The sequence below is a fragment of the Nuphar pumila genome, chromosome 7 (assembly GCF_984573655.1).
Source record: "Nuphar pumila chromosome 7, dmNupPumi1.hap1.1, whole genome shotgun sequence".
Classification (NCBI taxonomy): Eukaryota; Viridiplantae; Streptophyta; class Magnoliopsida; order Nymphaeales; family Nymphaeaceae; genus Nuphar; species Nuphar pumila.
Window position 1 is genome coordinate 2293487 of NC_143255.1, and position 22152 is coordinate 2315638.

Genomic DNA, 22152 nt, shown 5'->3' on the forward strand with positions numbered 1-22152 from the left:
AACTGTAGTCCTTGAGACACAATGGTGGTTGTCAGTTTCTTTCAGATCTTCGGACTTGAGTGAGCTCAATGGTGTCAAGACTGGGATGGACATAAACGGATGGAGGGGTTTCATCGACAATGCTTTCACTTGATTTGTGAGTCTTGCAGGTCTGAGACTCAAAAAACGGAATGAGTAGGAGACTCCCCTCTTCATCATTTGGAGTTTTATGATCTTGAAAAGGAAAAACGTTTTCATAAAACTTGACATCTCGACTGACAATTTTTTTTGTATTTCAATATCATACACACGGTATCCCACTTGACTATATGGGTATCTTATGAATACTCCTTTGTGGGCACGGTTGTCAAATTTGTGAGAGTAATGGTTATTATAAGCATAGCACTGCCAAGAAAAAAACTCGAAGATGATCATAGGTCGGGTTTTTTTGATGTTATGGTGTTTTTTCAAATAATGGTTTGAAGGGATGCGATTAATGATGTATGCAACCATTAAAACACATTCTCTCCAAAACTTAATAGGTAGGGAAGCTTGAAAATGCAAGGCCCTAGCAACATTGAGCAGTTCTCTGTGCTTATGTTTGACCACACCATTTTGTTGGGGGGTTGCAACACAACTATGTTGATGCTCAACACCCTTTTCTCTAAAAAAAAAATTGTATGTCATTGAAAAAGCACTCAGTTCCATTGTCAGATCTAAGACTAGAAATCTTACTGTTGAATTGGTTTTCAATAATAGAGATTTTTTTTATTTCTATAGAGATTGGATAACCATGATGAGAGTTCCGGTTTCTATAGAGTTTTGCTATGTACAGTATGTCACTGTATTCGGTATATCGAATACAGTGTGTTACCGAATACAATGTGTTTCTTTTACAGAGAAAACTAAATAAGTCCAAGATTGAGAGAATGAAAAACAGTGAATAGAAAAAGGTGAACTTTTACCAAGCATATAATAACTCAAAATAATACAAATCAGCCTGAACAGTGAAAATTGTGAAAAGGTTCTCTCTAAAGTTTCTGAAATCATAGTGGGGGGTTCAAATCAAACCAGCATAACCATACATTAACTTGGAGTTAATAGGTTTTGCAATTTCAGTTCATAATAGTAAGAGTTCCTTTGACTCTGTGATAAGATTGAAATACCACGCTCCTCAATCTCAGCTTTTGTACTGCAAAATCCACGGCCTGTCATGTAGAGCTTTCCCTGCTCCTGTTCCACTTGAATCCCTTTATTTGAGCATCAAGATTTATTAAGAGAGGAAAGACAAAGAACGAGATGTAGTTTGTCGAACCCTCTAATGTTGAACTATGTATTGTGAATGTTTGTAACATGTTAATTTTTACTGAAATAAATATATGTATGAGATGGTACATTTTTGAATGAATATAATGAATATATGTATGGTCATGTTTAGTTTTAATGAAGATGTATTGCATCCTCTGACTAAAAGATAGATTCGTATAAATTTTTATGCGAACTTCGTGAGGTCTTCTTGATAAAATATGTAGACCTCCTCATCCTCACATAAAACATATACTATGTTTGCATTCATTCCATTCTTTCACAAAATAAAAGCACTTATACATTGCATTCTTTCATAAAATGAAGTCACCCATATATTTCATTCATTCTATTCTTTCACAAAATAAAGTTTTTCATGCATTGCAATCATTCCATTCTTTCACAAAATAAAGTCACTCATATATTTCATGCATTTCATTCTTTCATAAGAATGTTACTTCTCACAACCTTTTTGATGGAGAGAAAAAAGAGTATGTGCAAAGGTACCTCTATACTTTTGACCTCTAAAATGACAAATTGCATTCCATCTTTGATAGAGAGAAAACACAGTATACCATCATTGATTTTATACTCTATGTTGTTTTCCTGATTTTTCCTATCCTACTCATACCACGTGATCGAATAATACCTGTAAGATATGTCGACTCTGTGTTGATGAAAAGAAAATACAATATACCATCATTATCATTGTTCACATACTCTATGATGATAATGAGTTTTCAATACTCACGAACAATTGTTGTTCTCCTAATTTTTTCTATCCTATCTATACCATAAGATGTGCTTACCAAAAAAAAAAAATTGTCGATGATTTTTCGCTAATCAAGTGTCACCGATCTTTTTATCGCCGATGCTTGACCCTCGAAAAATGATCATAATTTTTCATGGGTTGAGACCACAAAAACCTTAGATTTTGTGGAACCCTAGCTTTGCTTTTATACTATACTCGTACGAAAATTTGCATATTTTATAATAAGATCACATGTCTAATTGTACAGAGAAATGCAAATATGTCAGTCCTGAAATTCCTTATGTTCGCAACATAAAATAAGCAATTTGTCTTATAAAAATCATATTTTATAGGCACCAGATATATACGATTTTGCTAAGGTATTTACGACGTTATTATCGTAAGGAGGTTCACAAAACTTGGTTTTGCATGCTTCATGAATACCATAAAAAATGTACAAATATAAATTTAGGTGATGGTTAAAAAAAGGAGAAAGAAGGTTCACATGATTTCTCAGGACTTTGGTATAAAATATGAGATTTTACTAAGGTATTTACGGTTACCAGAGAAGACCACATAAATAATATGTCAACTTAGTTAGGTATTTGTGAAGTTTGGAGGTTTGGGTTTAAAAGAATGTTTGCAAATATTATTATGAGAATTTCATAAGGTTCACAAAAAAAATGTAAGAAACTCCTTTTAAGTGAGAATCTAGGATATCCGACAAGTGGAGCTATATATTGCACGAACTTCATGAGTTTTGCACATGCAAAAGGTAAAAAGGTCCTAACAAAGTTGGCTATTTACGATTTTTGCTAGTGGGCAGATTTTAGCAAATTGTGAGTTTTTAGGAAAATATGTTATTTTTATCATATAGTACAGTCATTCTCCATATTTCTTACTACCTAAAGAGCTTATACGAGTAGAGTTGAGTCGAGTAACTATTGTTTATATACTCTTTGCAGAGCTTATTTTACGAGTTTTAACAATCTCTTTATGAGACAAACGTGAGAGCGGCTTGGCTTGTTTCCCAGCCCTACTACTAAGACTAAACAAAATGAGTCAGGTGAAGAGCCTATCGCTTATGGTTGGATCTACTTGGACCAAACATATTATTTTCTTGCTTCATCACTTTTATTTTTCAAGTATTTTGTGCCCCAAAAGCTCAAGGTATGGATGAAACTGCTTTGTTGAAGTTATGCATATGCCCAGTGTACAAATCACAAATTCGAGGTCTAAATCCCGTTTTCCCTACAAAAAAGATGAAAAACAAACATGAATATTCTTTGAAATCCAGATTTTTGAATTGGCACATGCATATTACACATGCAAGATGCACACGTGCATGCGTCTTTGTGTGTGCGTGCATGCAAATGGTTTGGATCTCTGCCTGGATATTATCCATTTTGGATATAGGTTGCCTTAGACCTAAGTTGGTTATGGGGCATGCATGCTCAGGCTAATAGGATCCAACATACTAATCAAACTGGATCCTGGTTAGAGACTCATGATCAGGACCAAGCTGACCCCTTTTTCTTGTCTACATGTTAAGAAAATAGTGGAAATCAATCGGGGTTAACCTATTTTACAGGATTAGTATCACATGTATCAAACTGGACCTGGTTCTAATACTTTATTACAAATAGCTGGGGCAAAAATGTACAAAACAGCCATACAATGAAAACTCATGTGTGCTACTAATTTCTTTCACCAATCAACCTTTGAGAGAATTATATTTTTGGCAAATACATAGACAGGTAGCCATGACATCTGTTTTTTTTTTTAAATCACCTTTAATGGTGTCTACCCCTTGATGTGCCAGTAAAAGATAATTTTCACTGGCCAGTTAAAATGACACTTATACTGGCGGCAACTGTTCTGCGCCAATATACTAAATTTGTTCTGGCGCACATAAAAAGTGCACAAAAAAATTATTTTTTTGGCGCAACAAAGAGTTGCGCTAGTAAAAATGAGTTTTTTCTAACACACAAAAACATGTGCCAGTAATTAAAAAAAGTATCGAACCCAGAAACTTCATGCAGACTTCTCTCTCTGTGAAATCTGGCTACCACCGTCAGCGTGGCAACCACCAGTCTCTCTCTCTCTCTCTCTCTCTCTCTCTCTCTCTCTATATATATATATATATATATATATATATATATATATATATATATATATATATATATATATATATATATATATATGTGTGTGTGTGTGTGTGTGTGTGTATGTGTGTGTGAAAACATGCCACCATCGATGCGACGACAATCGGCCACCTCCATCGGCATGATGACCACTAACCACTCCCTCTCTCTCTCTCTCCTCTCTCCGTCTCTCTCTCTCTCCTCCCTCTCTCCTTATTTCTATGTTCATTGGCTGCCACTGTCGGTTGACTCTCTCTCTCTCTCTCTCTCTCTCTCTCTTTGTGAAAACATGCCACCACTGATGCGGCGACAATCGGCCACCTCCATCGGCATGATGACCACTAGCAACTCCCTCTCTCTGTCTCTCTCTCCCCCTCTCTCCTTATCTCTGTGTTCATTGACTGTCACTCTCATTTGACTCTCTCTCTCCCTACTCTTTTTCTTCTCTCTCTTACAGTCGGTGCAATGCCCTACCATCTGTCACCATCATGCTAACGTATATATATTTTGCATTTTTTAATTTTAGAAGTTTTATGTTTTATTAGAAATTTATTTAGTAAATGCATACTTAATCCGATATTTTTTCAAGTCTGATTTAGATTTTAGGGGTTTTGTATTTTTATTTTCAATTATATAATTTATTTAGTTAATGCATGCTAAATATAATTTTTTCAAGCATGATTTAGAATTTTTGGACTTTTATATTTTATTTGATAATTTAAAATTTTATTTCTTGAATGGATGTTTAATCCAATTTTTTTTATGTATGATTTAAATTTTAAGAGTTTTGTATTTTAATTGCTAATTTAGAAATTTATTGAGTGAATGCATACTTAATCCACTTTTTTCAAGTATGATTTAGATTTTATGGGTTTTGCATTTCAATTACTGATTTTATAATTTATTTAGTTAATGCATGCTAAATTTGTATTTTTTCAACTATGATTTAAATTTTAGGGGTTTTGTATTTTAATTGCTATTTCAAAATTTTATTTAAATAATGCATGCTTAATCTATTTTTTTAAGTATGATTTAAATTTTAAGGGTTTTACATTTTAATTTCTAATTTCTAATTTTATTTAGTAAATACATGCTCAACTGGTTTTATTTTTAAGTATTATTTAGATTATAGGGGTTTCATATTTTAATTGCTAATTTTATAATTTATTTAGTAAATGCATGCTAAATTCAACTTTTTTTATGTATGCTTTAGATTTTAGGGGTTTTATATTTTAATTATTAATTTAAAATTTTATTTAGTAAATACATTCTAAATATGATTTTTTTAAGCATAATTTAGATTTTAAGGGTTTTATATTTTAATTGCTAATTTTATAATTTATTGGTTGAATGCATGCTAAACCTATTTTTTTTAAATATGTGCTAGATTTTAAGGGTTTTGAATTTTAATTATTATATTTATAATTTATTTAACGAATGCATGCTAAATCTGATTTTTTTCTCACAGTATGCTTTAGATTTTAAGAGTTTTATATTTTAATTATAAATTTAAAAATTTATTTAGTAAATGCATGCTAAATCTAATTTTTTTAAAGTATGAATTAGATTTTAAAGGTTTTATATTTTAATTATAAATTTAAAAATTTATTTAGTAAATGCATGCTAAATCTAATTTTTTTAAAGTATGAATTAGATTTTAAAGGTTTTATATTTTAATTATTAATTTTAAAATTTACTTCATGAATGTATGTTAAATCTATTTTTTTTCAAGTACGAGTTAGATTTTAGAGGTTTTGCATCTCATTTATGACTTACAATTTAGGGTGTTTATTTTTTAATCCATATTTTTTAATTATTTTAATATATGTGTGTATATATGTATTTATATATAACTAGATTATTGGGTTTTTTTAATTAATTTAATATATATATCTATATATAGTACTTTAATATTTTTTACTTGATATCTATCTAAGCAATACTCTTTGAAATTACATATATACGAAGTGTGCATGCATTATAAACGATAAAAGTTGGATCTAAATTGCAAGGTAATTTTAAGTATTTTTTAGTTGCCTATTATACATGTTAAAATTGTATTTGAAAGCAATAATTGAAGATGACATGTTCTCAATAACTTTCATTTCATAAGAGCGATTTTGCTATTTGAAAAGAGTTAAGAATTTTTTATAATTGATTCAGAACAATAATGTAGTACATTAAAGAAATCTCAAGTGTCCATGCCGAAAGTATGTCATCATCTTGTGACAGCCAATGCAAGATGTGTTCAATCATATAATGTACTAGGAAGATCTCCACCATATTTCTACGATGTCATGAGAAGTCATTATTTCTTATTTTATAAATTATAAAATTGTTTGTACATATTTGAAACAATTTTTTTTTTTTATTAACCAAAGTTGTTTAATTGTAAAACGGAGCATTGTTAGCTGAACAATATTAGTGTTGAAAAACGACTCTATAAAGGCTATGTTTTAAAGCCTTGGCATTGCCATGAAAACACCATCTCCATGTGTTACCAAAATATGATTTATGGTGTTGAAGATGAAGTTGCCAAAAACTTTTCTTTGGGAACGCCATTGAAATATGGTGTTGGCGCTGTTAACTCCATTTCCGATCCAGTGTTTTGGCAACACCGTTACTCCCGAACAACAGAGAACATGAGAGCAGTGGAAACCACAACATACCACTATTTTAAGGGAGACAAACAGAGCCATAGTTTCACCATTCGGACCTGGCGAGGTCCAATCATATCTAGACCAGGTCTTCTGGAAAATCCAACCTGTATCACTATACACACTTAAGTGTTTCTGGATTCGGTCCAACCCAGTTGGGCTGTTTCTGGACCCTCGGATCCTACTAAACGTTTGGATCCTCTCGGATCCGACCCTATTCAGGAGTCATCCTCAAAGTCAAGATTGAAGTGTTCTTTTTCTTTTCCCAATAGCGCCATATTGTTCGTCCATCTCAAGATGGACAGTTCAACAAAGCGTTGAATAAAGAAATATAACACAATTTCTAATGAATAAAAAGCAGTAGAAAATTCCACTTTTCTTCTTCTGCAATTTCTTTCCCTCTCTCTCGTTTTGGTGAAGAAGAAATCAGAGAGAGAGAGAGAGAAGAAGAAGAAGAAGATGCTAGAGAAGATAGGGTTGCCTGAAAAACCCTCTCTTCGGGGGAACAATTGGGTGGTCGATGCCTCTCATTGTCAGGGATGCTCTTCCCAATTCACCATGTTCAATCGCAAGGTATTCCTTTTTCCCCGCAATTTCCTTCTCTGATTTGGCGATCGAGATTTCTTCGATTTCTTGCCTCGATTTAGATCTTCATGGATGTAGTTAGCGACACAAAAAAACGATTGGCATCACGCTTGATGCCGTGCAACGTCGGAATTAGTTGCAAAGTGTTAGAAATTTCGGTGTAGTTCGTTTCGATTTGCTTAATTTTCGTTTTGGATCAATGAATTTGATGAAATGCCTCCGGAAATTTAGGGTTCTTGGGAAGCTTTTTCTTTTTTTCTAGTGTTTAGAAGATCATATTGGAGGGTGAATTGGGGAGGTTTTGTTTTTCGAGTTTCGAACCATGTTGCATTTGTATTCTTCGTTAACGTAATCAGTGAATATCAGTATTTTATGAATCTGGTGGAGTGTTCAAATGTTGATTATCCATTGGAGTGTTTGTTGTTTGCTGATCGATATTATTCGTTCGACGCATAGGGATCATAGGGATGTTTCTGAGTTTTTATGTTTCTCTGGGTTCAGCATCATTGTCGCAGATGTGGAGGCCTATATTGCAATAGTTGCACCCAACAGCGAATGTATTTACGAGGGCAAGGAGATTCACCTGTGAGAATATGTGATCCTTGCAAAAAACTTGAGGAAGCCGCACGACTGGAGGCTCGACAAGGGCACAGAAATAGAGCTGCAAAAGGTATGTTGGTTGGCTTATGGAAGAACAAACAACCAGGAACCTACTCTGAGTCTTATTGACTATTCAAGTTTTATCAAGAGTTCATCCAATTACAGCATCCCATTCCATGAAATATGAGCAAAAAGTATACAGAAGTGTCAATTGGCATCCATTCTTTGGAACTATTTTTCAGTAAATAGATTAGATGTAAGAGACTCATTTCACAATAAGGCATAGATGCCATTTTTCTCATATAAGTCATTCTCAGGGCGCATGTACATTTTGGAAATAAAAAATTGTTAAGACGCAAATCCTTTGGTACGATTTATTTTTTATATTTTAATATGTAGATACTGACCATGAAGGTTTAATTACCGAGTCACTTCCCAATGGCATGTTCTGGGTTCACTTAGATAATGAAGACCTGGTTCTAGATTATGTTTGAGGACAGATACAATGCAGTTCTATGCAAACAGAATTGAAGACCTGGTTCTAGATATGCCTGAGGGCAGATAAAATGCAGTTCTATGCAAACAGTATTGAGAGAATACAAGTAAAAGATATGGATAAAACCATCCTTTTTTATGGTTTTATTCTTGAGAAGAAAGAAAAACTTATGTCTGAAAAGAATATATAAAAATTTTGGCACCTTTTAGATGCATGTTTTGAACTTATCTTTACACGAAGATTAATATTTTTTCTTAATGAAAGCATGAACATTGAACAAAGTGGGTGACAATTTTCATTTCTCCACTTAATAATTTTGATAATGAAAATTATGCTGGAATATGCTATAGTATTCTGTTGGATGTTTAACTCTTTTTTGTTTTCAAGACATTGATGTTATGTACGACTATTGCTTCACAAGTGCATCTGTTTTACATAATTCTTGGGACAGAATGATGCACTGTCACTGGGATACTTTAACTTATACCTGTGTTGTGTCCCCATATAAAACTATTTCTAATGAAAAACTGCAGCAAAAAAGTGTGTCCATGTCCATTTGGGCATTTCCATGTGACATAGGATGCACATTAGTTGTGCGAAATCTGGAATTGTAATTGACAAAAAGACAGGCATTCACATGCATGCATGCACATGGGCATGTATATGTATAGACTTGTACATCCTATTTATCATGCATCTATGTAGGTGGGTCGAGACCAGCAGCAAAACCAGAGGATGAATTGGATATCATCATCGGTGCTGATGGAAAGCGGAACTTCTTGTTGGATCAAGAATCTGTCGAGGATATGGTTTCTGATATTCAAAGATTTGAAACTGGTGCTTCTTCTTCTTATTTTACACAGAAAATTGATGCTACACCTGCTAAGGAAGATGATCCCCATGGAAACAGCTCTACTGGCATTAGTGTAGATGAATTGGAGTCATCTAGCCCAGAGGAATTGCGCAAGAGAGCTCAGGAAGAGAAGAAAAAGTTCAGTATTCTAAAACGTGAAGGAAAATCTGATGAAGCACTCCGTGCCTTTAAGCGAGGAAAGGAGCTTGAGAGACAAGCTGCATCATTAGAACTCACATTGCGGAAGAGCCGCAAAAAGCTTTCTTCTGTGCCCATTTCATTTAGCTCCATTAAAACAAGCGATCATCCCTTAAATTCTGCCAGAAAGAGAAAGTTAGATAAACAAGGTAGAGAAACAGATGACCTCACATCTGAACTAAAAGAAATTGGATGGTCTGAAGCAGATTTGCATGATGTGGATAAGAAGCCAGCGGCAATGACTTTGGAGGGTGAGCTGATTAGTCTTGTTGGGGAAATTCCTCAAAAGTCAACTCCCAACAAAGAAATGAATGGTGTTGACAAGTCCCAAGTAATGGCTCACAAAAGAAATGCTGTAAAGCTCAAACGTGAAGGCAGGATTGCAGAGGCAAAAGAAGAACTAAAGAAGGCTAAAATCTTAGAGAAGGAACTAGAAGAGAAAGAGTTTTTGGGTCATGATGAAGAATCTGATGATGAAATAGCTGCTCTTATCCATAGTATGGACGGTGGGAACCAAGAAGAAATGACCATGGATTTCGACAGTGATGCTGGCTTTAACATAAGCTACATTACAGACCAGGGGGGTGAGATTGCTATTGATGGTAATTTTGAGGTAACAGATGGTGATATGAATGATCCAGAGATAGCTGCAGCCTTGAAGTCATTTGGATGGGAAGAAGAAGCTGAAAAAGAACTTTCTGTGCCACCTTCTTCTCTAAGGCTTGAAGAACTAAGAAATGAAGTTCTTTCTCTGAAAAAAGAAGCATTGAAACTAAAACGGGAAGGCAATGTTGCAGCAGCTATGGAGCAGCTAAAGAAAGCGAAGCTACTTGAGAAGGACCTTCAAGATATTGAGTATGAAGGTATTTCCAACATCCAAAGGGAGACTGATGTATTAAAATCTTCAGAGGATAACCATGAACTCAGAGTTTATTCTGAAGCTACTGAAGCTGCAAAAGATCTTGGTATCACACGGCCAACAAAAAGCAAATCAGAAATTCAGAAAGAGCTATTGGGATTAAAAAGGAAAGCCCTTACACTTAGGAGGGAAGGAAGAGCAGATGAGGCTGAAGAAGAGCTGAAGAAATGTAAAGGCTTAGAGATTCTACTAGATGAGATTGAAAATGCTCCGAAGATGCCTGCTGTTGGCAAGGGCTTAGGCTTTGATGATAAGCATCATGGTGTTTCTGGGACTTCCGTGTTTCCTGAGGAAGATACGGGAGAGGTGTCGGAACAAGATATGCATGATCCATCCTTGTTATCAGTTCTTCACAATCTAGGTTGGAAGGATGAAGATGATCAGTCTGTGAGTGGCCCACTGGAATCTTCTGAGAGAGTACACCATTCAATGGGTCCTGGTAATGCCACTTCTGAACTGGAAGTCAAGGTACGGCGAAGTAGGGCAGAAATCCAGAAGGAATTATTAGGAATCAAAAGGAGGTCTCTTGCCTTAAGGCGTCAAGGAAAGTTGGAGGAGGCAGAGGAAGAGCTAAAGAAAGCTAAGGTCTTGGAGGCTCAGATTGAAGAGATTGATTCCTCACAGGTGGACTCAAAAGTTGGTCTAGAAGGTCCAGAAGTCAGACACATGAAACAGGTAGACTCTGGACCTTCGGATGTGACTAAGCAGCAGAGAGGAGATGGAAAAATTGGAGAGGAGATTAGCTCGTTTCCTGCCATGTTGCCACTATCGAAGAATGTGGGTTTGGGAGATGATTTGCTCTCAGATGTGGAAGCTAAAGTACAGAGAAGTAGAGCTGAAATCCAGAAGGAACTATTAGGTATCAAAAGGAAGTCTCTTGCCTTAAGACGCCAAGGAAAATTCGATGAGGCAGAGGAAGAGTTAAAGAAAGCTAAAATCTTGGAGGCTCAAATTGAAGAGATTGATTCCTCGAAGCAGAGTTCCCTTGTGGATTCAAAAGCTGGTTTAGAAGATGGAGAACTCAGACACCCTGAAAGAAACCTGGCAACCGTAGCGCCTGTAACCTCTCAACTTATGCAACATGTATCTCAATCAGTTGCCAAGATATATGATTCATTTGAATTAAGGCATAAAGAAAGTGACAGTCATGTAATGCCTGTTCCAGATTTATCTCAAGCAGCAAAGCTATCTTCCGTACCAGATTTACTCACAGGAGAGGTCTGGGGGGACAGTCATTTAGCTCTCAGGCAATCAGAAATAAATGGAAACCTTGCAACTTCTAGTCCTGAAGGTGGAATGTCTTCTGTGCCACTGCTGCAAATCCCTGGTGCTGATGCAACACAGAACCCTCTGAAGGAAAAAACATATGCCAAGGCTGGGAATTTTTCTGGTGATAGGCCTGTTGCTAAAGAGCAAGGAAAAACATCTGGTACCTTTCAAAAAGTTCTATCTAATGGGGCTGAGAAAGAATTAGAATCTTATGTTAATAATACATCTCTCGAGAAGAAAACAGACCGAGTTACATCTCAAGAGGAGGTTCTGGCTCACAAAAGAAAAGCACTTGCTTTAAAAAGAGAGGGGAAGCTTGTAGAAGCCAGAGAAGAATTACGGCATGCCAAGATCTTGGAGAAAGCCCTGGAAGCTGGAGGAGAAGATAATGTAGGCAATAATCCTGCATCCGTGTCTGATCCTGACAGCAAACAACATATTCAGACGATTTCTAGCAAGCAAACTGTCGGTCTGCCCCTTGATTCTGCTTCCAGTGACACCTCAACGTTTGTTGAAAGTAAACACCAAGGACAAGCTCACAAGCCAGTTTCTGCTCGAGACCGCTTCAAGTTACAGCAAGAGGCCCTTGCTCACAAGCGCCAAGCTTTGCGGCTAAGAAGAGAAGGTCGAATAGAGGAGTCTGAAAAGGAGCTTGAATTGGCAAAAGAGCTCGAGAGTCAGCTGGAAGAATCAAGTGGTCATGACACTCAGACCCAAACTCCTCTTGGCGGTGCAGAGGCAACAGATGATGTGATTGTTGAGGATCTTCTTGATCCTCAACTTCTGTTTGCTCTGCAGGCAATAGGCTTGCCGGGCCTTGAACTTCATGCACCAGCCCAACAAAGGCAAGAAGCTAAAGGTAAGGTCACAATGAGGCAGCAGACTAGTTCTAATGTTGGCCCTAGTAAAAATCCAAGTCAAGAAAGAGCCCAGCTGGAAGAGCAGATTAAAGCAGAAAAGGTGCAGGCTCTTAACCTGAAACGAGCTGGAAAACAAGCTGAAGCAATGGATGCGCTTCGGCGGGCTAAGCTGTTGGAGAAAAAGCTTAATGCATTATCTTCTTAGTAATTAAATTTCAATTTGGCTTTTTTTCATGGATATTCTTATATCTATGGTTACAGATTGAAAATGCGATTTGGAAGTTGAGTTGTACATGTATTCAGTTATGAATGGTATCTGCCCATGATTGTTGTCAATTCTGCTTCAGATCATTCGATCAGGATTGTCCTGTATGTCTACATCTTGATGGGAACATGTTCTATTCCCAAATTTTTGAACTGTTTTGGTTGAACTTTAGAAGTTTGTCATCTTCAAGCGATCTCTTATTTCACATCTGATGTTCATGAACGAGATAAAGAGCACTCTTCATCTATTATGCATGTGGCCAGTTGAACTTTGTTCGACACACATCGTTGATCATGAGCTCATGATTTGCCTTCGTGTAGGAAATCTTTGAAGTGCATGTTAAATGCCTGCTGCTGTAGAAATCTCAAGCATATATGATACAATCCCCAAATATTGGTAATATCTCAAATAGCACAGTTTTATCATGGCATTTTCAAAAGCCGATACAATCCCCAAATTTTGCAATATTTTCAAAGCATGGCTTATTTCAAAATATCAAAAAAAATATTTTGATTTTTTATGTTTTTATATTTTTATTTGCATTTCTATATAAATTTTATGTATTTTTGGATATTAAATGTGCTGATAATTTCCAGATATTTTCATGAGAAAAAAAAATCCACGATGTTTTTCCCTGAGCAAGGAATCCGGATATCGATGTTCGTGACATTGATCAAGGCATGATCCGCCTCACCATTAGCATCAACTTGTAAGGCGATCATCCCTTCCTCTGTCAATTACATGCTGCAGAAGGCAGCTGCACAAATTGCAGGATGAAAGATAAGAGCCAAGAATCTCTCTCTCATTAAGGTGCCCGCAATGTTACCATTTTATGGTGATTTTAATAGAATTTTTTTCGTTTTTGTTTTTATATATTTGTTAATGATAAAGTATGCCAACATTTTTTAGATATTTTTCAGTTTAACACCAGATTTTTACTTGCCAAGATCCTGATACAGACAAGTTTTACAATGGAAACTTGCTCATCAATTATTAACAAAATGATGAAACAGTTTGAAATGGTAGAATAACACCATCTTTTACAAGGTTTGGGTCATGCTCAGGGTCTATTGCTCATGGTCCTCTAGTTCTGAATTTTGAGTGCAGAAATTCAGGCAACCTGATCAATTGACTTCCTTTTGGGGTTGAAAATATGGTCGAGGTGCATTTGTTCTAAGCATCTTGAATGCACTAAAGTCTAAAGATCAGAATTAGAGGTAGGACTGTCGATGGTATCTGACCCATCAGGTCGTAACAAAACCCCACACAAAAGAGCAGTTGCTGGATTCAGGTGTTGTTCGGTCAAGACAATGAAATCTCTAACCTGGAGTCGCATAATCTGAGGAGCTTGTTTTCACCAAAAAGACATAAAATACTTGAGTCAAGATGGGACCCATCAGATATCCGACGAAATTCAAAACCCAAACCCAACTCGCATATTGGCAATTTGGGAAAATATCCGCAAATATACAACATTAAAGCACAGAAAATATATATAAATAAAAAAGAAAACATAAACAATTTAAATATACTTAATCACACAAATATGCAGACAAAATCACGATATTTTGAAACATCACTACATTTCAGACTTTAAATCAGCATCCGATATGATATTTTTATTGCAATACTTTCAGGTATTGGCGCGCTCAAACAAGTTTGTGAGTTAATTGCCTGAGAGAGAGAGAACACACCCCCATATTACATATATTTATAAATCAGTGTCCTTAGTCTATTATTTCGTTTTCACTTGCCGCACTTGCATATAGCATATCAGCAACTAGAAAGTTTCATCCAAACACTTGTAATTATGAATCAATATCCAGTCTTATTGGACATAAATATAGCCAAGCTTCCTAATTCTTACTATTTTCTTTCACTCTTCTGAACTCCAAAAACTTCTCCATCATAAACCAACATTCGGTTAATCATGATGAAGCAATAAATACCAAAGTTAACCAGTAACTAGAAAGAGTATAAATAAGTACATTTCAAACTCATGTTCCTTTCATCAATTTCACCTTGCAGATTCATTAGCAGGAAGGGGTGTAGGATTAGGTCTCGCATACTCTGCAAATATAACCCAGCCATCGAGAAACTGAAAAGAAACAACCAAATAATTACAGAAGTGTCATGTACATCTTTTGCAACTGGCTGAAATGTGTAAATCCTAAGAACTGATTTTAGAGAGAAGGATCGACTGAAAGGAGCATAATTTAATATCGCAGTTTGAACAGAGGAAAGGATTAAACAATTAAATATGTTAATTTCTTTTTTAAGTCTAACTATTTTCTTTTGATCTATCAAACCATTCACCTTTTCCTTTTCTTTTTATCTTGACAAAAGTCACAAAACCCTTGAAGCATGAATGCTTAATTTCATTATGAGCTCACCTTGCCATCCATTCCTTTAATTCCTTCAGCAGCTTCCTCTATTGTGGCATATGTAACAAATCCATACCCCTTAGAATAGCCATAGACCCTGTCTGTGATAACTCTTGCTGCAGAACCCATATGAAATTGAGAAACATTATTAACCTCAAACATCCTAAACGATATCTAATTATCACCGTAGAATAAGGAGAATGAAAACACACCATGGACTACTTGACCAAATCTGGAGAATGCTTCTCTAAGCTTCTCAGTTGTGGTACGCTTGCTAAGCCCTGCACATACAGTAATATTGAGGTTAGGAAAGAGCACAATGATCAACCAAGAACATATGAGTAGCCATGACAATTTATTAAAGCACCAGCACTAATTGTATCATCAATAGGCAGGAAAAAGGTACATGCAAGCATCACAGTTCTCACAGGCTTATCCGAAAAGCGAAAGACCATTAAACAATAGATTGATTTGAATTCTGAAAAACAACGTTTTCATTGTCTATGAAATAAAACATAATTTGATAATAAAAGCAGTGAAAAAGAAGATCCTTTTATGCAATAAATGGATGATATAAAATGATAGACGACCAAACAGTGCATATACGTTTGAGAAAGGTCAATCACATGATTTGGCAACCAACCATTTCAACATATTAGAAGAGAAAAGTAATAGAAGGCCATCAAATTGTCAGACGTGGAACATAATGAAATATTTTTAATGGAAAAAATTGTTACCAACTAAACTCCAACTTTACTGCAAACTTGGACTATCTATAACCAGTATGCATTTCCAGGTCACTTCAGTTCAACTTCACAGGGAACTTGAACACAGCAGCTAACATATTGCAAGGTTCTGCTTCTTATGACAGAAGAAATAATCCAATCCATTTACTCCAGTGCATCTTAAGAAGTAATACAATTCCAATAGAACAAAAAAGGTTACAGTTACAACTCCCTAATGAGATCTGATATCTGATGCAAACTTAGAAAAACAAGCATCATTGCATATTAGACCTTTGGATCGTGTTTAGCATATTTGCAATCACTACAAATTTGTAGAGAGGAAGGAAATATAGATAAGACAAATTTGCAAAGCATAGAAGATTTGGTATGCAATGTTGACAAAGACCACGTACTTACTAAAGTGTATCACGTGTTATACGTATTACACGTATGCATTCTCAGGGATGAGGAGCAGGGGCTGCAAGAAATGACCTTTTCCAGAAAGGCTACTAAATATTCAGACTCCTGTGTCTAAGGAAAAAGAGAAACGACTGCAACCATCTAAGCAGCTTTCTCTACTGAGCTGTGTTATACTGATATTTGACTATTATTCTTGTACCATATCCCCTTATATACTAGATGTACTGGAAATTTTCATAAGGCCGTATCCTCATATCCATACGATATAGCTACTAAGTTGTGCTTAACTAAACAAGGACTTCTGCTGCTGGTATTGCATCACTGATCCGCATGAAGCCATGTCCAAAATGGTACAAAAAATTCAGACAAGCCATCAAAGATAATTACCACTACCATCAGGAAAGCAGAAATAAGAAATTCCAAAGTATCGAATAACCCTCATTACACCTCTTTCCTGTGTAATAATTGCATTTATATTTCCCAAGATAAACAGAAATTTGCAAACAGACCCCAAATAAGATAACCGTTTCCCAAATTTAAGTGGGTAAAAGGCATGCCTCTTTAAGTTTTGCAACGAAAGTTGGACAGTTGATTAATGACTGCAAAAGAAGCAGACGATGGAAAAAGTGCATAGAATGACAGAAGAACTCTCATTTCTAGCTTGAGTTGATTGCATTAACGTAATACTTGAAGACAAAAGAAGAAGAGTCAGACTGCATCCAACTTCTTTGTTTTATAGAACCTTCTGCAAAAATTTAAGACCACAGGCAAAAGGAACTAAAACAATAGTGGAGTCCAAGGATATCAATTACCAGCTACAGGCAAGAGTCAAAATCCATTAAAGTATTTCATATGATAAAATTAGCTTTCAAAGGAAAACCAAAAGCTTGAACTTAGATCCCAATGTAAAAGAACATTAAATAGAAACCATATAAAAAATTTCATTCAAAAATCAAACTTCCGAGAAGAACATCCAAATATGGTGATGAATTTTACTCATTTGTTATTTTCTGGCACTGAAGTCTGCTTGAAAGAACCTATGTGGACAAAGGGGATGTTTTTTCATAACTACAATTTCATAACGAACCACGAAATACAACCAAAATATACAACAAATAAAGGAAACACATCTCAAATCTGAAACCCGACACACCGAAAAAGGAGAGAGAGAGAGAGAGGGAGAGAGAGAGAGAGAGAGAGAGAGAGGGAGAGAGAGAGCCGAACTATAACCATCAACATTACGAAACAGGTTCAACCAACATTGAACCTACCAGATAACCCACCAGGCCCAAGACATGCCAAGGAGCCCCAAAACGAAGGAAAAAAAAGAAGAAAGAGAAATGAAAAATGAGAAAAATGGAAAAAAAAAAAGTGAACAGAAAAGCACGGAACAACTCCAGTTTGTCGGCGAGCATCACCCTGGGTCATGAGTGGTCCTAGTGGGCAGATTGTGTTGAAGATCAGGGATGTTGATGCGAATAATGGCATACACGTCCGCCAAAATAAGGTTCACCATTTTGTTGAACACTGCCGGAATATGCCGAAAGATAGCATTGTTGCGAGTCATCCATACAACCCACCATGACGAGAGAAGCCAGGTTCCCCAAATGATCCGCCAATAGTTGCAATGACGAACTTGCTAGGGAGAGAGAGAGAGATAGAGAGTTCATCATCAAACACAACCATTACCACCATTCTAAATCATTCATACACTTCAAAATCAATAAAGCATGGATTTTTCCCCCACAACAAACGTCCAGAAAACATACAAGGAGGCAACAACTAGAGCCTTAATGTACACACAATCCAAAATGGCCACCAATCACCGACGAACAAAAATCAGAAAAACAATGAAAGATAGTATTCGTTTTTTCGCTACAGTTTTGCACAGAAACAACGGAAATAGAAGAGAAGGGTGAGAGAGAAGAGTGCCTGAGACGAAGAGGTTAGTGGACGGATCGGCCGGTGGCGGGGGAGGGGAGGCAGGCGGCGGTGGAGAGAAGGAAGATATGGAGTAGAGACGCCGGAAACCGCTTGTCCTAACCGCTGCCGCTGCCCGCATCGCCATTGCTTCAGAGGGAGAGACGGACTCTCTCTCTCTCTCTCTCAAAATTCCTGTTTTTGGGGTTTAAAGTTAGGTAATTTACATTTTCAGGATTTTCTATTATCTTTGAGATTGATGAAATGGTTCGGGTTTGATCAGATACCCCACCCAGTTCGAGTCCGTTTAGTCGTACTTGGTAAAGAAAACCATGTCCGATTACTAATAGGGCTCAGTTTCGGTATTAATGTTCTTGCGTCCTAGTCCGAATATGAACCCGAACTCATGTCCCAGAAGATCCGAACTGTTTATACATAACGATTGAAGTAATACTCTAATTGGATCGGCTACAAGTCCGAGAAAAAACCTGATTAACCTACTCTGATTATATCCAACCCGAGTGACTCATTTACATCTCTAACCCAGGTTCCTGGTATAGGGTCCATCGTATCAAATGATAATGGCATATAGTTGATCCAAATTGATATCATAACTAGGGTTGCAAATGGTTTGGATTCAGAGTGGCCAATATTATATTTGGATGTTGTCTAAATAGATTCAAATTTGGATTCAAATTTGGATTCATAGTCGGACAATGAAAAACTTGTACAAAATCCGCTTTTTTTACATTAATTTGGATATCCATCTTCATCGAATTCGGTAGCAAAAAGTTAAACCAATATTTGCATCCTATTATAATCAGATATGGATATGGGTTTGGCTTACCAAATGAAGCTAAACATAGTTGAATGTTGGTTGAATATCAGATAAAATCACATCCATTAACATCCCTAAGATTGATAACAAAGGTTTGAAACCAGATCCTAGTTTTATATCTAACAATACTATAAGAAAGTCATGCAACTTAGATGTATTTTTGTTTTCGAATTATTATATATTTTTTGTTTTTGGCTTTCTTTGTAGATTTGTTGGTCTTGTATCCGTTTATTACCTAGGTGTATTATTTATTTATGAAGCTTTATTGGATTCTTGTAAGGTGAGTCTTTGGATTTGAATTATTATATGTTGTATTGATTCTTGCTTCGTTTGTAGATATCTTGGTGTTTTGTTCATTCACTGATTAGTTTAATCTTTTTTTTTTTTGAAGTTTTATGGGGTTTTAGTAGGATAGCGTCTATAGTTTAATATTTTATATGCGTTTTGCTTAAGTGAATGTTTTATTTTTAAAGTATTTTATTATTGTGGTGTGTATGATTGTGTATTTTATGAATGATTTTCTTTTTTAGCATTCTCCTTCAACTATAAACAACAATGACAAGAGGAAAATAGAGGCGTGAAAGATGTTGCTAATGCATGGTTTCCTCCTGCATTGTGGTATGATGAGCACCTCCTATGAATTTGAAGAGGCAAGTATCTTGGTTTATGTAAGATAGTTTGAGTATTATGATTTTATTATTGTAAGATCACTCTCTACTCTTTTGATTTGGAGGTAGTAGAGTGGTTTTACGGTAGGCTACGCAAAAATGTATGATGTGTATGCAATAGGGTTTCTATGCTATGAAGGGTGCTACATGAGCATTTGAGATCGCTTGCGTTGTTCGTGTATCAAGAGAACAATGAAGATATATCGCACATACACCACAACAAATCAACGTCATCGACATCATCTTGTGTTGGGGACAGTACAAACCGGGTTCAATGGACTACAAGAAACTAGAGTCGTAGGCAGTCAGCATTCTACCATGAGATCATATGTGTTGGGGGAGTGGTGTTATCGATGAGGGTGCTCCTTCACGAGGAGGAACAACAATGTTGTTCATGAGAGTTCATTAGTTAGATCAAGTGCCTTAAGAATTAGTGTTGTCGATGTTGCTTTTGAAATAGAGATGAGTGGAAGAGAGATGTGCTACATTAATCATGTTTGCTCAAGTAGGGTGGTTGAGATTTTTTTTTTTTTTTGTTATGTTTAGGTTTGTAACAAATATATTGTTTTTATTTAGAGGAACATTATTAGACTTTGTGGGTTTCTATAGGCGTATCAGATGGTATATGGGAAAGAATATAACGGCTCTAACATGGAAGAGGATAGGCTACTGATTGTGGACATCATTGACATCAACAAATATTTGGACCATCTAGATGATGTGGTTGTGCATTGTATAATGGATTGTAATTGGTCGTGAGTTATATGTTATGTGGTGTTTAGGTTCAAATTGTGCTGAAGTATTGATTGTTTAAGGTGTTGGTCGAGTCGTAAATGAATATAGGGTGAGTCTAACTTTGGACCTAAACTATGCTAGATCTAGGAGTGATGCTGAGATCGTGCTCCCATCACCAACTTTGTGCTGCCATTGTCGTGCGAAGCTTTTTGGGCACGAGAGTGTCAGGATATATTGCTCTAATAACTATTTCATTATTGTCGATCCTTCACCTCTACTGCACATACGATTTGTATGTGTCAGACGAAAAACACTTTTGTAGATGCATACGCAAGTATAATATGGTGTTTGCCTTAACATCTATGAGAGTTAAGGGTAAAAAAATAACACATGGAAGGAGATGACTTTTCTGCTTTTGGATATAAGGGCAATTGTATCATAGTATCGACTATTTAGTTCCTATGGATGAGATGCCAAAGTTCCTTAAGGTATAAATCCATGATCATGATCATGAGGTAAAAAATAGAGTGGCTTTTTTCAAAATATTGTGTTTGAATATTGTCTATTGGTTGCAGAAAATTTTGGATATATACAACCTGCTTGTGTCTCTATTTTTAGAGAGATCATGATGCCAACAGAGTACAATATATGGATTGTGAAGAATCCAATGCAAGATCAATGAGTGAAAAATCAGCCATCGGTATATAAATTAAAGTTGCAACGATATGGGTTGAGGGTGGCGATCCATTAGGCCAGCAAATGAGTACGTCTATGCCAAGGTCCTTGTTGTCGAGTTCATTCAAATTATGGGTGCTATGATCCTTTGCAGTATCCTCTGCTATTTCTATATAAGAAAGTTGGATGGCATATAAGGATTCTGTGGATGGGCGAAGGAATATGCATGGGCAACCATCAAAATTATCACCTAGAGAATACTATTCGTACAAGTTGTAGATTCGTCGAAATGAGCAGTATGTTCTGTTGTGGGCGGATCAGCTATCACAATAATACATTGTCAACATGTACATAAAACTTGAAACAAATCGGCTTGACATTTTTGTGACTCATCAACATAGGTTTAGGGTTGAGTTGTAGTGGATAGCCTAGGTTCTGAAGAAGAAGTGGATGCTTAGAAAGTCAAGAGAAAAATAATATTGCCAGTCTTTCATTGGTGGCCCGTGTTATATGTATGCAAAATATCCAAAGCAGGTTATATGTTCCCCCCCCGATGATTCACTGAATCCCACGTCTGTGTTCGGGGCTTTGAATGAGCACCATGTATACCAGCACATGGGGCTCGTATTCCCGTGTATGTTGACATAACTTTGCATCGGACTCTGGTGTTGTTGCAAAGACTTAAGTACCCTTTATTGCTATTCTTCTCATAAAGTGATGGTTTGAGAAAATGACAAAAATGCCTTTCATTCAAAAAAGAAAAAAACAAATAATTTAAAAAAAGGACAAACATGTCCTCCATCCAGAAAGTCGAGGATGATGTTGACTCTTCAAAGTCTTCTTCTTTTTCTTTTCAAAAAAAGGACAAACATGTTTTCTTTTTCTTTCTCCGTAAAACACTGTAAA

At 36.0% G+C, this 22152-nt stretch overlaps 2 protein-coding genes across 3 annotated transcripts; one reads left to right on the forward strand and one right to left on the reverse strand.

Moving 5' to 3' along the window:
- The first annotated feature begins 7269 nt into the window (after positions 1 to 7269).
- LOC149830832 (uncharacterized) lies at positions 7270 to 13050 on the forward strand. Of its 2 annotated transcripts, XM_090013514.1 has the most exons (3): positions 7270 to 7409; positions 7923 to 8091; positions 9223 to 13050. In XM_090013514.1, exons 1-3 carry the CDS (start codon positions 7296 to 7298, stop codon positions 12819 to 12821), a joined length of 3882 nt encoding a protein of 1293 aa, XP_089869640.1. In that variant the 5' UTR covers positions 7270 to 7295; the 3' UTR covers positions 12822 to 13050. The 2 variants fall into 2 exon arrangements, with proteins under 2 accessions (XP_089869640.1, XP_089869641.1); XM_090013515.1 differs by lacking the exon at positions 7923 to 8091 and having other exon boundaries at positions 9381 to 13050.
- A 1624-nt stretch (positions 13051 to 14674) lies between these two features.
- LOC149830833 (organelle RRM domain-containing protein 2, mitochondrial-like) lies at positions 14675 to 18520 on the reverse strand. The gene is made up of 4 exons (XM_090011884.1): positions 18343 to 18520; positions 15478 to 15546; positions 15275 to 15381; positions 14675 to 14979 (listed from the first exon to the last, which is right to left on the reverse strand). The coding sequence occupies exons 1-4, from the start codon at positions 18476 to 18478 to the stop codon at positions 14899 to 14901; spliced, it is 393 nt and encodes a 130-aa protein (XP_089868010.1). The 5' UTR covers positions 18479 to 18520; the 3' UTR covers positions 14675 to 14898.
- Between the last annotated feature and the right edge of the window lie 3632 nt (positions 18521 to 22152).

Coding starts and splice junctions, on each gene's coding strand:
- LOC149830832 (XM_090013514.1), top strand. CDS start 7,296: ATGCTAGAGAAGATAGGGTTGCCTGAAAAACCCTCTCTTCGGGGGAAC. Junction 7,410..7,922: donor TCACCATGTTCAATCGCAAG/GTATTCCTTTTT, acceptor CTCTGGGTTCAG/CATCATTGTCGCAGATGTGG. Junction 8,092..9,222: donor CAGAAATAGAGCTGCAAAAG/GTATGTTGGTTG, acceptor GCATCTATGTAG/GTGGGTCGAGACCAGCAGCA.
- LOC149830833 (XM_090011884.1), bottom strand. CDS start 18,478: ATGGCGATGCGGGCAGCGGCAGCGGTTAGGACAAGCGGTTTCCGGCGT. Junction 15,547..18,342: donor CACTAACCTCTTCGTCTCAG/GCACTCTTCTCT, acceptor CTGTATGTGCAG/GGCTTAGCAAGCGTACCACA. Junction 15,382..15,477: donor ATTTGGTCAAGTAGTCCATG/GTGTGTTTTCAT, acceptor TGGGTTCTGCAG/CAAGAGTTATCACAGACAGG.